Source organism: Acanthochromis polyacanthus, chromosome 8 (genome assembly GCF_021347895.1).
Source record: "Acanthochromis polyacanthus isolate Apoly-LR-REF ecotype Palm Island chromosome 8, KAUST_Apoly_ChrSc, whole genome shotgun sequence".
In the NCBI taxonomy this organism is placed as follows: Eukaryota; Metazoa; Chordata; class Actinopteri; family Pomacentridae; genus Acanthochromis; species Acanthochromis polyacanthus.
In genome coordinates, this window is record NC_067120.1 from 1038995 (window position 1) to 1056113 (window position 17119).

Here is a 17119-nt window from a genome sequence, read left to right on the forward strand (position 1 = left end):
CTTCTATCACTGCAAGTCTTTATATTTGTCCTGTTTTCACCTTTATCCTCTTTAGTTCACACATAGAACATGTGATGTTCTTGTATATCTGGAAACGACTTTCCCAGAAGTAGAAGTCGTCCATGATTTCCAGTTCGACTCCTCAGCCTGTTTGCAATCATGCACATGCAAATATGCGCATCAGCATGACTAAAAACACCTTCACACGTTTTACACCAGATTCACACGCTTTGCTGACTGGCGCGCACACAAAGACAAACCTCCACCCAATCTGTGTGACAGATGATTAATGCAACATGTGCCAGCCTCTGCTTTCCCCTCTCTGGCTGCTGCCACATTTATTTCCCTTGTATAGACCTGCTGCACTCTGCTGATACAGAGCAGAAATATGAACAGGTGTGTCATAGGTAATTTGTCCACATGGCCTAAAGCACTGCTTTGCCAGAACTGGGCAGCTGAGCTCAGTTTAAAGTTGAAATCCAGCCCAGAGCAGCTGACCCAGGTCTCTGTAAGCCACCCCAAAGGACTCACTTATGTTTCAAGCACAATGGCTTCAAAGTCAAACTCTCTCTCTCTCTCTCTTTTTTTTTCTCACTCGAGCTCAGTGTCTCAGAAAAAAGGAAAGAAATAGTGAAAGAGAATTTTATTGTTTGAGGCCATGGAATGCAAATGATGACCGCTGACTTTGTTACAATAAATCCCACTTTCAGCTCAATGACTTCCAGAGAAATCAAGTGTTTGTTTCTTTTCCTTTATGCTGTTTGATTTGTCAAGACCTGATGCAGACTAAACAAGTGGTGCAAAAGTGCTGAAATGAGGATGCATATCTGCTACTTAAGATGAATTAAGGCCCTTTTGCACTGAATGCAACAACTGCACCACCGAGCTCTGAACCCGGTTATTCTAATGACGTGCACCTCACAGTGACTGTCTGACACCACACATGATCATGTGCACTGTAGCACGATGTTCAGCACGCCTGCAGCACTTAAAGTTCAGCTATGTTGACAAACTTGTCATTTCCAGTCACTATTTCCATGTCGTTCCTCTGCTATGGTGTGAGGGCAGCAGTGTTTTAACTTGAGGCTCTTCTAATACTCCGCTGACTGCATTTTGATGAGCGTCTATTGACATTAAAGTTATGGATTTATTTGTAAAGTCAGACACCTCTGTACCGCTGTGGGCACGTTTTAGTTTGAAGCCAAATGAAATAGGACAGCCTGATAACCTGAAGGAAGGACTTTGTCAGAGCTGCAGCAGAAGTGTGGTGATAGCAGGTGCTAATAGCAGCAGTCCCTAACCCTACACCTAATTAGGGCTAAACCCAACAATTAAATGTTTATTAGCAGTTTTTCCAATAATAGTTAATTATAAAATTTAATTCTGTGATTGCAGCGTGCTTAGTCTTGTGAATACTCTCACATACACCCCCTGTAAAAGTTTTAGGACACTGTCTCATTCAAATAAAGTAGAACCTGTCCTATAACTTCTGACAGGGGGTGTATTTCATCATGTGGATGTGATCAGGGCAGGACTCTGATCATACATGTACAGTTTCAGGCAGATTGGAGCATGTTCAGGGCATTTACACAGCATTTGAAATTTCATGGAGAAGGATCAAAATTCCAGAGGCCGCCACGGACATGCCCTTTGACTTTGGAAAAAGATTTTAATAACTTTGGATCATTAAGGCCTCCTGTATGTACTGGCCCAATTTGAGGTGAATTGGAGTTTCCCCCTAGGAGGAGTTCGCTCTAGAAAAAAATGAAAAATGGGCAAAATCTGACATTCAACGCAAAATAGCTCACTTCCTGTTGGGTTTGGAATGCGGCTGTCACTGACTTTTTTGTTCAGCCTGATGTGCTGCATATGTGGACCACATTTGGTAGATACACCCCCTGTCAAAAGTTGTAGGACAGGTTCTACTTTATTTGAATGAGAAAGTGTCCTAAAACTTTTGACAGGGGGTGTATGTTTCAGATACTTTCATAACATGACAAAAAAAACACTGGTCAGATGATAATATGTAATGTGAAAGAGGTAGCACATCACCTGACCCTGAGGAGCTTCAGTTATCTTCAGCTCAGTGTTTTGATCTTCTAACCTGTCATGTTATTGTTTTGGTTCAAACCTGATTCATCCTGGATTTGAGGTTTATAGATCAGCTGGTCCGACATCCATCCAATGAAATCACTGCAACACCACTAAATGAATCCATTATACATGATTAGAGCACCTAAATAACTATATTTACATTGTTGGGGTGCTTTGTCATGTATTTGGGACCATTCAGGAGGCTTTAGACCATCTGAACAACCTCAGCCAATCAGAGTTCTTGTAGTTTTCATAAGGAGCCTTTATAACTGATGAAGTTCTCACATTAAGTTGCACTTTTGGGAAGGTCATGGGAAAGTTTTGGAGTGTAAGCCACAGCAGGTACAGTGCAGCTGCACAGTCCAGACTCATAAATGTGGTTTCCAGCTGCTCTCACAGCATTGTTTCTGGATGCAATGTGCAGTATCGTGGTCTCTGCTTTTTTCTCCGTTGTTCCCAAGTGGCCAGAAAAAATCAGTTAATGCAGCTTAAAGTAAAAAACTGATTGCTATCCCCATTGATGGTGTCACTGTACAAGCTCTTTTCAAATACCTCACTAATGTGTAGACAAGCACAGGAGCTCAATTAGAGCTGAGTGTTGTCTCAGTGGATTTATGGGAATCCACACTGGGCACACTCAGGAGGAGGAAATGCAAATGACCATAATCCATTTAAACTGGGAGGCTTTTGACTCCTCAATCCACACATCCAACGACACTGTTTTTAACTTTAGCCTGACTCCGTACAGGATGAGTCAGGTCAGAGGTTTTACCTTGAACTGATTAGAAGATAAAGGTGAGTAACGGGTCAAGAGGTGGGTAAAAGTTTGTAGAACTGGGCCAGTGCAGAGCTCTAACTGGTCCCAGATCAAGATTGGAGAAGTGAAGTGAATAAAAGGAGGAGTCAGCAAGAGAGATGGAAGAGAATTCATTTTCACTACAGACTTATTCACAGCTCCAGCCTCATGCATCCCCGTCTTATCTCCATCCTTATCTCCCTCTCCCTGCTCTGCCCCTTCCCCTCTCCCTTTCTTCCCTCCTCTTCTCACTTTACTAGCCATGAATTTGGATGAAGCGTACAGTTGTTCCAGCCAAACACAAGTCGACACAAGCCCTGTACTTTTACTGCGTCTCTTGATTGATGTTCTCATATCTATTGCTCACACACTCAGCAGCTCTCAGATAGAGGGACTATTAGCATTGGCCCCGTGCCTTCTCCTTTTCTCTCAGTAAGTTAGACTACGATCAGTTGGAGATCTGGCTGGCAGGAGAGGAGAGGAGGAAGTGATAGAGAGACGGATAAAGACAGTAAGATAAAGTGGGAGCCAAGTGAGAGTCAGGACAGAAAGAACAAGAAGGAAAGTCAGGGAAATGGAGGGAAGAGAAACGTAGCATACTGTCAGCGCCATCCAAGTGCATGAGTGTACTCCTGTCTGAGCTGCAGCACAGTGAAGAAAGCTGAAAACGAGGTATATGACACCTAAAATAACCAGACTAAGCTTTTGTGTGGAGGTGGTGATGCGTGTATGTATCTGTAAAGTGGGATATAAGCAAAAGAAAATAGTGTGCATTAAAATAAGTGCAGCATAAATTGAATTCAGCGTTTTAATAGAGTTTCATAGGAGGAGAAAATGGTCAGCTTATCGAGTGACCAAACAGAGCAGAGGCGCGTGAACTTCTCTCTATATAAACACTATTCAAAAATTTAAATGTTCGAATTGGATGTATTCCCCTTTGCCTCGGACGTTTCAAGTCATTATGCTTTAAAGACTCACGGAAGCTCTGGGGAATCGGTGCTGTTTGATGCAGATCTTTGTCTCACTGTGCATCACTATCTCCTCCTTACTGCTGAGCATTTTAATCAGACAAGCAGAGGTCTGTCCTCCAGCCTTTTTAGTAGCTCTACCTGTACTTATCATGCACCTGTAAACAACTCAAACTGCTCTGAATATGGAGCGATGCCTGCTAACCCCTGATATAACTGTGTGGGTAATGAACTCTGTCACAAAAAGAAAGCCAAAGTAATGTCAAAGGACGAGTAAAAATTATGCAAGAATCAACAGAAGCTTACTGATACAAATCAATAAAGAGTGGCATGTCCTTTGCATATTTATATATTACATAAATCTCCTTTTGACACTAAAAACATCCCCAGCTCCCTGAGGTTAAGAGCCACCACTTCACAACTCCAAAACAATTTACTCCTTAAAGTAGTGTGAGCACGACCTGCTAGATTGTTATGAATGTTTTGAGAAACTTTCGTAAAGGACCAAACCACACTAAACCAATTGAAAAGCATCATGGCTTGGTGGGTAGAGTGGCCGTCTTGCAACCGAAGGGTTGCCGGTTCGATCCTTGGCCCGTCGTGCTCATGTCGAGGTGTCCCTGAGCAAGACACCTAACCCCTAACTGCTCCTGATGGGTCGTGGTTAGTGCCTTGCATGGCAGCTTCCTCCATCAGTGTGTGAGTGAATGGGTGAATGTGACATATCATGTAAAAGCGCTTCGGGTACCTTGCAGGTATAGTAAAGCGCTATATAAATACAGACCATTTACCATAACAGTCAAGTTTGTATTTAAAAAATACATCGTCCAATTCTGAAAGTACTTTTTAAAACCTCCATTGTAAGTTTCTGCTGCTGATCTAGTAATCCTGTGTGTGTTTTAAAGAGGACAACCACACTACTGTACATCACTACTACTTAGGACAAGTGCCAGCAGCATGTCTTACTTAAGTGCAAACAAACAAGAGAAATAATCAGCATTTATGCAAAGAGCTTTTCCTTTATGGCACTCACTGCTCAGCCTTTATCTTCCCTCTGAATTAGCTCTCACCGCAAATTGTCTCCTGCATTCTGTGTGTCCCTCCCACACCTGCTATTGACACACAGACACACAATGTATGGCAGCATTTTGTTCCTGATGCAACTGGATTATAGTGGGCGGCGAGCATCTTTCTCCTTCTGCCTCCTGCTCCCAGATTCCTTTGAGATGTTTGAGAGGAACCGAGGAACACGGCTCAGATCACAGTCAGAAAGAACTCATCTGTCACTCACATTTCCAAAGGGTGACAGTGAAGCCCTGCTTTCAGATTAGAACTTTTGAATTCGCTGTCAGAATAAATTATTTACTCTCTCAGTGTGTATTGGTTACGACTTTCTTTTTTTGTTCTACTCAGCATCATTATCTGACAGGGTTTTTTGTTGTTGTTTTTCAGTCTACATTACATTAGTTTTGGTGGTTTTCTGCACAGATTTCTCATTAAGTGTTGGCAAAATAACTCGTTTTCTGCAGAATTGCATGTTTTTAGCTGTTTAGCAAAAATTATCAAGTGCCTACAATTTTCTTAAATTGTAGTAGTTTAAAAGCAGATTAGTTCAAATTTGACTAATATATTAAAGGAGCTTTTCGTTTTGTCTAATAAACACTGAAAGGATGATTCTCTGAGAGGCTTAAGTAAAGGAATTTTAAAAAGCTTTGGTTGCTGGTGTTGTGTTCTCTGGATCACCTCTAATGAGACACTTTGACAGTCAGATGCAGTCAACTCCAACCATCCTCCAACAGGCTCCTCTGTGTCCTTTTACCGCTAAGGGCAATCCCTTACTAAAACACACACACACACACACACACACACACACACACACACACACACACACACACACACACACACACACACACACACACACACACACACACACACACACAGCTACAGCTCAGAGTAGCCCCTAAGGGTGCAGCTCTGCAGTTCAGTGGAAAGAGCGATATTAAGGCCACGTCTCTGTAACGTTGGGGTCACAGCGTTTGCCTCGTGATGCTGCACATTCTGCAACTTAAGCGGAAATCCGAACAAATCACCTTGCTGTCTGGCGATTTATTTCACAGTGAAAGCAGCCATTTTTTGCTCTAAATTGTGTTTCACTTTTGCTTGCTTTTGTGCGTTTCTGTGTGTGTATTTGCAGCCAAATGAGGACATGTGTGAGCTTTGTGTTTGCTCGCTGTCTCATTTGTTGACTGATTTGTTTGGGCCTTCTCTGGTTTTAGAGATAAACACGTTGAACCAGATATGAATATTCCTAATGGCTTTTTAATGTCTTTCTAATTTGCCCTTTAAAGGGCTTTAATGGACTGTCCCCATGTTTGCACAGAGAGGAAAAACAGCGGCTTTGATTCATTTCGTTGTTACCTTGCACTAAGGCAGACAGGAGTGTTATACTTCACAACTTCTACCCTCATATTTCACTCCAGCAGTCTGTGTAGCGCCACATGTCTGTAAGAAGAGTAAATCTGTGAGTTCATGTAGAATGAAAATGCTCTGCTGATTTTTAGGCTTCAATCCCCGTTTAACAAGTAGGGATTTTCACTTTGAGAGTAGAAAATGTCAAAATGTGCATTTTACAAAGCACTTGTTTAAGATTGGAGTTACTGATGCTTCACTTTGCTGTAGCTCTACACCTCATGACATCTCTTCCACCCATATGGGTTTTCAGGACAGATTATCAGTCATCAAGAAAGTATGATAATTAATATTTGGAACCGATATACACTTTGATATAGACTTTGTTTCAGGGTCATTTGAGGCTGTGTTCTAACTTAGCTGTTAGCGTTAGCCACTGTGAAAGAAGATCTCCTGGTTTTTGACAACAGCTTCTGTTTCTTGTTCAATTTTTGCAGTTTCTGCTTGAGAGAGATTTCTATGACCACAGAGTGATGACAGACAGAGAGGAGCTTGCATCCAGCCTGAAGTAGTGCATTTAAGCCATCAATAATCGGTCAATAATCTACCAAAACAATAAACAGGAAATTGCCAAACACTGACCACGATAATCATCCGGGCCAATAATCAGTCTAAAACCACCTTACAAAATGAAGACCAAGATAATTCCTGAGTGATACATGTCTAGTGGTTCAGCTTTGTAATGAAGACGTGTTCAGATAGGAAAATGATATCAATTAATACCATTAATGCCAGTGCATCGGGTATACTGTTATAGGATATATGTGACACCAAATACTCTAAAAAATAGCATTGTATTCATGTGTATGTGTTTCTGATGAAACAGTCAGTACTCCAACACAGAAACCACAGTCTGATAACGTAGCCGGTGACAGGAGGAGGGAGACGTGTGGAAGTTAACAACCTGTGAACCTGGATGTGTTCTACTGGAGGCCTTTTGGATCATTTGGATCCTCCAGTTTGAGTTGTAGTGTGTGTGTATATAAAACAGAGAGACAGAAAGACAGCATGCACAGTGATAGGTGCATCGATAATAGTGCGTTTAACCTCACAGCGTTGCCTCTCTGGCTACAGTAAAACACATGTTGGTTAACTCTGGTGATCGCTGCCTGGGGGAGTGAGTGAGAGTGAGAGAGAGTGAGAGGCGAAAGGTGTGAGCAGAGGTTGATTGCAAAGCAATTTCCCAAGGCTTTGTCGCGCTCTGTTAGCTGAAGAGCTCCATTTCAAAGACAATTTGTCGACTGCTGAGCACTTTGGCAAAGAGCGGCCTTGTGGTGGAGGAAGTCACCAGTCTGGGGGGCGTGTGTGTGTGTGTGTGTGTGTGTGTGTGTGTGTGTGTGTGTGTGTGTGTGTGTGTGTGTGTGTGTGTGTGTGTGTGTGTGTGTGTGTGTGAAACTTTAATACTGCCTGCTGTACACGTATGAATCATACGGCCTACATGTGTTCAAGCTTGTGCGAGTGCCATGGTGTTTAAAGAGGAAAACGGAGCCGCACAGTCCTTACATCAGTCCCATGTGATGCTAGCACAGATGCAGACCTCGTCCAATCACCATCCAGCAGCCATCAGAGGCAGACTGAGTGGCCACATTAGCGAGGTCACGATCCGCTCTCCAGCTCCTTTTCAAGGCGATGCCAGCTTGGCAGCTCGCCCACAAGATTTTTGGAGTGGCCATCATCATCTTCAGACCTCAGTTCTGTAAAGTGTATTTCTCCAGATTGTGAAATCTCATTAAAGTACAGTCTGCTAGTGTTGTATTCTGAATTATAGCTTTTATTCTTTACTTGATGTGAGTACAGCCTTCTATATTTATTACTGCTTATAACTCCTCTGTTTAGCTGTTTTTCCATTTGTGGATATTCAGGGTAACTCAAAGATCTGCTCTTCTCAGTATGTTGCACTTGAAGTATGTATTTTTCATCGGTAGTAGCATTTATGCAGTAAAGCAAGATTCCCCCTGGCCAAAAAACAGAAAATGTTAAAGATTTTCCTAAACGGAAACACATTTTATTCAGAAGCTGGGAATTCGTGGGAGTTGTCCAATAGGCTGCAGATAAAAGATGGATGGAGCTCCATGATCTGAAAAATGAAGCCAATGCAAAGTGCCTTTAAGATGCGTTTGTTTGAATGACCAGCAGGGGGCGACTTCCTTAATAAATTCAACTGATGAGAAAATGATGTTCCTTCTCATTTGATCTGTTTCCTCAGAGAACATTTTTCTGATGAATTTATGATCTCAACTGCTAATTTCAAGCCTTCTTCAATACTAGGTGGTGTTCATTTAGTAAAACACGGTGCCATTTAGAGTAAACCAGAAGAGAAAGCAGGGTGTGCTTGAAGGCCTGTCTTCCTTGTGACTATATTTATGTATAGTGAAAAAACCAATACAGAAAGGACTGAAATGCAACATTTGAAACCGACAAACTGATAGATGAGGTCCAGATGGCTGTGTCCATCAAACATGTATTAGAATCTGAGTTCTGCACAGGATTGAAGATGGATGGAGAATTTTAATGTACTGTGCTGTTGTTTTTGTAAAATATTTGAGCACAATAACCTGAAAAGATAACTTGATGTTCTTTTTATGTGGTCACAACTTCTCATGTTTCTTCCTCTTTTTTTTTTTATTTCCCTTCATCCAGGTATGCTGTTCTGCACGACCCAGCAGGCTGGCTCAGTGTGAGTCCAGTCAAAGGAACTGTCAACACCTCAGCCTCTCTGGACCGCGAGTCTCCGTATGTCCACGACAACAGATACACAGCTGTCTTCACTGCCACAGACAACGGTGAGCTGCAATTAACCCGCCGCGTGAAAGAGACAGGAGAAAGTCAGACAGACTTAATAATGTGCACAACCTTCAGATGGATAAATGAGAAACATGGTTCACTTTAACTACCCCTTAAAACAAACATGTTTATGCATCAGCTATTTAAGAGTGTTCACATTGTTGTCTTTAAATGCTTAATGCAGTGGCAGAGTGGCATCAAGGTTTCCCACCATAGATTTGTTCTCATTTTCATTTTACAAGGATTCCTCGTGGGCGATGAGTGTTGTTACAGAATCACTGCAGCAAGAATGAAAGGAATGAAAAGTCAAGATTAGGCCTTTTCTTCTGCATAGAAAGCACTCTGTGAAAAGACTCACCTGGCTGCAGTGTGGCTGTCATCATCCCGTGGTGACAATGGGATGGCCTTAAGTGGCGCTGCGTCTGTCGGACCATATGTTGGCGGCTTGGCGTGTCGGTGGAGCTGCTGCTCGGAGACTTTCTGAGGCACAGATCAAAAGAGTCGAGAGAAACTCTTTTTTTTCACTCTCTCTTTGCTTCTCTTTCAGTCTCATCATCTCTCTGTCTCTTTGTCCCCCCTCTCTCTCTGTCGGTCTCCCTCCCTCCCCCTATCAATCCATCTGGTCTCCTGTACTCAGGAGATTCTGACAGATCCATTAGAGGAACTGAGGGATTCTATTAGTAGGCAGCAGAATAGCACTGTTGTGCTGGGAAATTCGGCAGCCTTAGAAAGATGAGCATTGAAAGAGGAGTAATGATGGGGCAGGAGGAGAAGGTGGGAGGAGGTGGAAGAGTCAGGGGAGGAAGAGAAAGGAAGGGACATAAGAGAAGATAACAAGAAAATGATATAGAGCTGGGGAAGTGGATGAGGAATAGGTGGAGAGGATGAGAAATGGTGAGTGGACAGAGCAGCAGAGAGAGAGGAAGATGTGTGCTGGAGCCAGAAGCAACGGCTGGATGAGAGGATTCAGCGCGATATTACTGTCAAGTTTTCAAGATACGGGGCTTGGAATTTAGATTTTTTAAGGTTAATTAATCAAAGAAAAGGCCATCGTTAACCTGCAGGTTGCTATCTGTGTCTGTGGACACAAGCTGCTGTTGGCTGCACTCATCTGTATGTGTTTAGACTCTTTCTAAATATACATTTAGCTGAAGAGCTGCTCACCCAGTCTGAATGTTATCAGCCCATTAAATGGCTCATTATCGGTGCATGTCATTCCCAAACATACGGGCCAGTAGGGATCTCGTCCACCTTCAAATGTGCTAATTTAGTGGCAGTGTAGCCACGTTTTTTCATTTCCAAAAGGAAACAAAGCTCAGATTTAGAGGCTGTACGAGATGGAGGAGGCGTCAGTCATGGGTTTGATTTGACTTTTGCTCTCATTTACCTCTTTTCTCTCCATGTTTGGTTTAGTATAGCATCAAAACTACCGAGTTAGGTTTAGAAAAAGATCATGGTTGTACATTTTCAGTGACAGATCCAATAGAGATGCTACATGCGTTTAATTACACAACCATGAAAGGTCATGGACGTTATTGGTGGTACTTTGTCTCTATCAGTGATCAGAATAGATGATAACACACTTACCAAGCATATAGAAGATGGAGGAGGCCCCTACTGACCCATAAAAACCATTTAATGGACAGATAACATCAGATAAATAATTTGAGCCAATATCAAACCGCAGTAGCTTTTTGATACCAACAAGAAAAACATCCAATTCAGTGAACATCACAAACACTTCCAGGTTTGATCCAAAGCTCAGTTGTGTTTGTAGATCAGTGAATTATTCTTCAGTCACAGTTTTCCTCATTGACCTGTGGATGGCTGCTTTTATTTCTGAAACAATTAATCTTTGACCGGTCAGACTATTTAATTTAAATTGGCAGATATAGGAAACAACGTCTGCTTATTGGTCACCAGAAATCCTCACGAAGCGTTGCCGTGGTATCACCATAAAACTTAGTTATCACTTTAACACTAATTTCTAAAGAAGAATAAGATTAACTGGTAAGGTTGGACGTAAACACAGCGTGGTATTGAGCTTAATCTAAATGTAGTCATGCTGTTTTTATAGTATCGCTTCACCAAAAGTTAATGGAAACAACAGAAGACCATCTAAATGTTTTGTTTGGCAAAAGAAGTCTTGACACTCATTTGAGGTCATTTTTGACTTCTGTAAAAAAGATTTAATGTTTTTCATGCGAACATTAAACTCACTGAGGTTGAGCTTCTACTCTGTTTATTACAGTTCTGCATAATGTGGCATATAACCTGTGTTGTTAATAACGCCGTTTATTTAAACGGCGTTATTAACACTGCATATAACAGCACCTGAACTCATTTATTTTTTTCCCCACATTTTAAAGGTTTGCTTCAAATTCCTGCCATGATGAAATGAAAACATGACTGTCACTAAGATCATGGTTTTTAGTCTTAATTTCATCTCTTAATAAACTGATCCGTGGTGATAAAAGCCAAACAAAGTGCAGTTATTTTTTACAACAATTCAATCATAATGACAAAATAGAGACATTTAGTCAAGAAGTCACCAAAATTATCTAATCTGTCATGTGGTAGAAATACATGACTGTAGTTTTTGAGACACTCAACTCAGAATTACAAATATCAACCTCATAGTGGCACTAGAGGAAAATAATGTATTCATTAAAGTTCTGAGGATGCAGCGTGTAGAAACACTGACTGTCTGAACAGGTTTACAAATGAGATTTTGAAACATTTCACATTATAAGTGAGCGCTTTGACCTGCTGCTGGTGCTAAATAAAACATCAGAGGGTTGATAAACTCATTCGGATGCTTCCTTTGGGGACCATCAGTTTCACAACCTTCATGACCTGCCCTCCAATCATTTTGTTGTTGGGGTGTTTCAGTCCGGCCTGTAGTGTTGGACAGACTGACAAAGTAGCCATCCAATGAGCCAAAACGTAAAATAAAACTGACATACTGTGACAAAACATAAGATTCCACCTGCAGTCTGTCCTACATATGTCAGACATGTAGGAGCTGAAATAAATTAGAAGCGGCTCCTTTTCTGCCTTCACACATACAGGCGAGGAGAACCATGAAACGGCAGCACCCGGTCCTTTAACAGCTCACTGTGGTTGTGCACGAGGTGGAAATACGAGCAGAATACTGATATCTGCTTGACCCCTGCCTCCACTCTTTTCATGCATGCTGTGTCATTGACAGGACAAATTTGCTCCTTTCCCACAGCGAACTGTGCAGTGATTGTATGACAAGCCGTCCACGTGGAATACCAACAGGATATCGATTGACCCTTACATCTTCATCTTTTATTTCTGTTGAGACCTCCAATGAATACCTATTCACCCTGCCCTGAGGAGGAGGAACAGGGGGAAAAGGAGACACCGATATAAAATGACAAAAATGGTTTTAGACAAAATATACCAATGGGGTTAGAGAGAGGTCTCAAATGACTTTAAATTACATTTATCTCCTCTACTTCCAGACATATTTCTTAACACCTCATTTTAAAATCCACTGCATCAACTGTGCACTTAGATCAGAGGTGTCAGGTTCCACGTTCAGCCCAGTCTGATCTCCAGTGAACCGGACCAGTAAAACCACAGCATAAAAACCTATAAATAACCACAAATCCTAATGGTTCCCTTGTTTTAGTGCAAAAAAGTTCACATTTAAGGAATTACCTTTTTGCAAAACATCATGAACAACCTGACAATTTTGAAGACAGATTAGTTCAACTGCAGCAACATTCAGCCTCAGTTTATCATTTCCACATTACATCAGATCACAGAGCGTCTACAAAGAAACACAACATTTAGTCACAGCTATCTGTAACTTATCGATAGAGGATTTTACTTTATGATCAAAACAACAAAAGTCAGACAAAAAAAGACATAAAATGAAACAACACAAAAGAAAGAAGAGACAAAAAAATTGACAAGAAGTTAAAGGGACAAAAAATGGACAAATGACAAAAAAATAGATAAACGACACAAAGCAACAAATAAACACAAAATGACAAAAGTAAGACAAAACACATGAGCGAGATAAAAAAGGAAACAAAACGACAAAAACATGAGACAAACGACAAAAGTCTGATGAAAAACAACAAAACCAAGACAAAATTTTACAAAAATGAGACCCAAAATGACGAAAGAACAATTAGAAATCTAGTATTTTACTTTGTGATCAAAACAACTCGTCATGATCTAGAATTTTTTTTTTAAATTTACAGTTTTACTAATTTACAATCTGCAGTTAATGTCTTCTCTGGAATTTTTACAGTTTGAGGGCCGGTTTTGGCCCACGGGCCGCATGTTTGACACCCCTGACTTAGATCTGTACCGACCAAAGAACATATTTCAAAATTAAAAGCACGCTGTCGCTGACCTTCAGTTCTGCATTAAAAGCCTCCCCTCATGAAGGTGTCGGATTGTTTCGGATATAATCTGTCTCGGGTCGGTCCCAGGGCCCGTTTTAGCCCATCTGACCTTGTGTGTTAGCTGGAAATAGAAAGTTGTGGTTAAGTGTTTTGCATGGTTAGCGACAGCCTGACTGTAGCTGCTGGTTAACAGCATGAGGGCAGGGCAGCTCAGCGGCCCTCTGGGCAGCAACAGATGGTGAGTGATGGAGCAAACACACTGCAGGGAAAGACTCAGATCACAGAAGAAAGACAGAAATAGGGCCAAGTGAAGAAAGGAGAGGAGAATGATCTAAGTTTCTGGGGGCATTAGCAAGGTAGAAAAGTGATGGCGATGTTGATGTGAAGGTCAGAGGTCGTGTCAGCTGGAGAATTAGCAGCAGTGTGTAGTCTGGAGGCGACTCTGTTACCGTAGTAATCAATTCCACCAGCAGGGGAGGCAGAGAGCCATTTGTCACTCCACGATGTGTGAAGCTACAGACCTGATTGTCGTTGCGTGTGCACGTACATGCATGTGAGAGTAAATCTGTGCTGGTTCTCACACTCGTCCCCGCATCTGCATTTGTGCACATTGAATCTCATTCCTCATCACTTCTCCATCAGCTGCAGCCGCTTCATCCTGCTGAGGGTCGCAGGGAGCTGGAGAACATCCTGAAAAGGTCGTGAATCAATCAAAACACTTCCCCATCATGTGTTTGTGTTTCTGAGTTAATGACTGAAAAAGCCACAGAGTTTTTCCCGTGCAGCAGCACCTGGCACGCCGACGGCGCGGCACAGCATTGTTTGAGGGAGATATTGTTCCAACCTGAGCGAGCAGAGAGCTTGACGGGCTGTTTCTATAAACTCTGATCAGTAGCTGCTGGTTTTGTGCGCCAGCAAATTCTCTTCTGCTCTCTGATTCCCCACCGGGACGCCAGCTGTTCCTCTATCTTACCCCCTTCTCCTTCCTTCACATCAGTGTTTTTTTGTCGGCGTGTTCTCGTGTTTGCGTGTGGGTGGATGGAAGTTGTGTGTTCATTGTGGGTTTTAATGTCTTTGTCCCGGTACATGCAGGAGCTCTCTGGCCCTGTGTTTCCGCTCTCTGCTGTGTGTTGTGGTTCAATGTTTTCTGCTGCTCCTCATTTAAATGTTAAACCGCCTCCTGGTGGGAGCCATTTGTCATTGGAAGGCATGAATACATTATCAAAGCCCCAGTCGTCTGAAGCACGGCGGTGCACGCTCACACGCAATCTGAAGCGTCGGCTGCCACCGAACCTGCTATTAAAAACTCTCAGTAATGTACAAAAGAGCCAAGCAGCGTTGCTTTGAACACACGGACGTACGGAGGAGAGACGGAGGCCGTGCACACGTGTCTGTCTACCCGGATCACAGTGTGACAACCTCTACATAGTCAAAGAGCTTTGTTAATTACAGGAATATTAAGTATTACACACACACACACACACATACGCAGTCAGACTGAGCGATGTGATAAGTCTCAGCATTCATCACAGTCACATCACATCCCCTCCGGCTCGAATCAGACGCAGGAAGGCAAAAGTAGAGAAGGGAGTCTGAATTCTAATGGGTCACAGAACAAAACTCTGGATGTAAAATTAAATACGACGTAGGCTGTGTGTGTGTGTGTGTGTGTGTGTGTGTGTGTGTGTGTGTGTGTGTGTGTGTGTGTGTGTGTGTGTGTGTGTGTGTGTGTGTGTAGGTGTGTAGGTGTGTGTGTGTGTGTGTGTGTGTGTGTGTGTGTGTGTGTGTGTAGGTGTGTGTGTGTGTGTGTGTGTGTGTGTGTGTGTGTGTGTGTGTGTGTGTGTGTGTGTGTGTGTACATCATGTGTGTCTCTCTGTGACATGTCCACATAATAGGTTCATCATTGCTCAGAACAGAGAAAAGACTGACAGTAGCAGCAGAAATCCCTCTGTGTGTGTCTGTGTGTCACTACATGTGTCCATTTTTGCGTGATGGCTGCCCGTTGTGCTGCCTCATTGCCGTACTAAGTGCTGGGAACCAGTGTGCAGCTCATTGCCGTAATGGGCTGAGTAATTTCCCGGTTACGGGCCAGCCCAGATACAGCGGTTTCACTGCTAAGCGGCTGTCATGTCAGCAGCAGCCTGGCAGGCTAAATGCAGATAGATAGAGTGGCGTTGTGTCTTTAGACGGCTGTGATCAGGCTGTCTCAAACTACAGCAGGGAGATAATAAAGCATGATGAGCTACTGTGTCAGCTCAGTGCACCGGGCCTGAAATCCTCAGGCCACGGATAGAGGAGAGGAGTGTAGAACGGGATATAATAGAATAGAATAGAAAACTGCAGTCTTCTGTTTATGGAATGCTGAGTATAGCTCAATGTGATGAAACTCCACTAAGCCATGATTTAGTTATCGATGAATCAGTGTTTGATTAGCAGGAGATTTGTGAATGAGCTGATGGCAGATGAATGGTAGAAATCAAGCATGATTCACTGCTATAGCTTTGCAAAAGATCCATTAGAGCACAGAGAGAGCGCAAAGGCCAAAGAGCAGCCTGTGTCTGATAGAACGGTAAATACAGCAACAGGAGGCTGAGTGTGGAGACAAACAGAGGAACATGGAGGAAAATGAGACAAGAAAAGTGATAGATGAAAATTTAAAACATGTCAGGACAAAGAATTTAAGGGATTTATTTCTCTTTTTTTGGAGAGGAAGATGGGAGGTTTGATGAGATTTCATGAAATCTGGATGTGTTTACTCGCCTCCCTTCTTTCTTGTTCCCTGCGAGACAAAAATCTAGAAAAAAAATGAACAAAACAAATGAACAAAAAAAAATCAAAAATAAGATAAAATGTAAGTATATGTATGTAGATGTATATAATATTTTAGTAAAACATGATGTATAGAAAAAAATGAGAAATAAATAAATAAAATAAAGCAAAAAATGATGCATATTGCTGTACTGTTTGCAGCAGTGGGTTTTACAGGGTAAAGGTGGCTCCCTCCATCCATACCTCTCTCACCTGTCAATCCTTTTATGGAGACAGCCCCCGGGGCAAACAGGTTAACTACCCCACTGAAATGTGTTCTTGCCCAGCCAATCAATTATGACCCGGTGCTGCTGTAAGCAAAGGTGGTGCCAGCGTGAGGCGAGGGTTCAGGGTGGAGGAATCAAGACATCTTGACCCAGGGTAATGGCAGTGTAATGGATATGCTCTGGAAAGCAGTGAAGATCACAGCTCAGCTCCGTCCCGGCCTTCTGTTGCCTCCCCTGTCTTGCCGCACTGCCTCATTAACCCCAAATATTCGCTGTGTCTTTCTCACTTTAGTACTTTACCACCGGCTCCCCAACCTCTGCCTCTCTCTCCCCGTCCCTCCCCGACTGCCTCCGCCTTTCATTTCTCGACTCGTAGCCGAACCTCTCGGGGAAGTCGCCACCTTGTAAACAGGCTCACGTTGTGTCTGTGATTAAAGAATACCTTTGTTCAGCTCTGCCAGGGAAGAGCCGTCTCTCTCTGTTGTTGGCTGTTATCGGGCCCCTGCTTCTCTCGTGTCCTTGGAATACTGATTCATCCGCAGATCAGAAGTTATCGCTGCGCCTGGCTCACCGAAAACAAACACG

General features: G+C 42.6%; 1 protein-coding gene across 1 annotated transcript in view; it reads left to right on the forward strand.

Annotated features, from left to right (window-relative positions):
* cdh13 (cadherin 13, H-cadherin (heart)) overlaps positions 1 to 17119 on the forward strand; it is a 289988-nt gene that overhangs the window by 238301 nt on the left and 34568 nt on the right. The window contains 1 exon segment of the mRNA XM_051952057.1: positions 8968 to 9110. Coding sequence (XP_051808017.1) covers positions 8968 to 9110 — 143 coding nt within the window.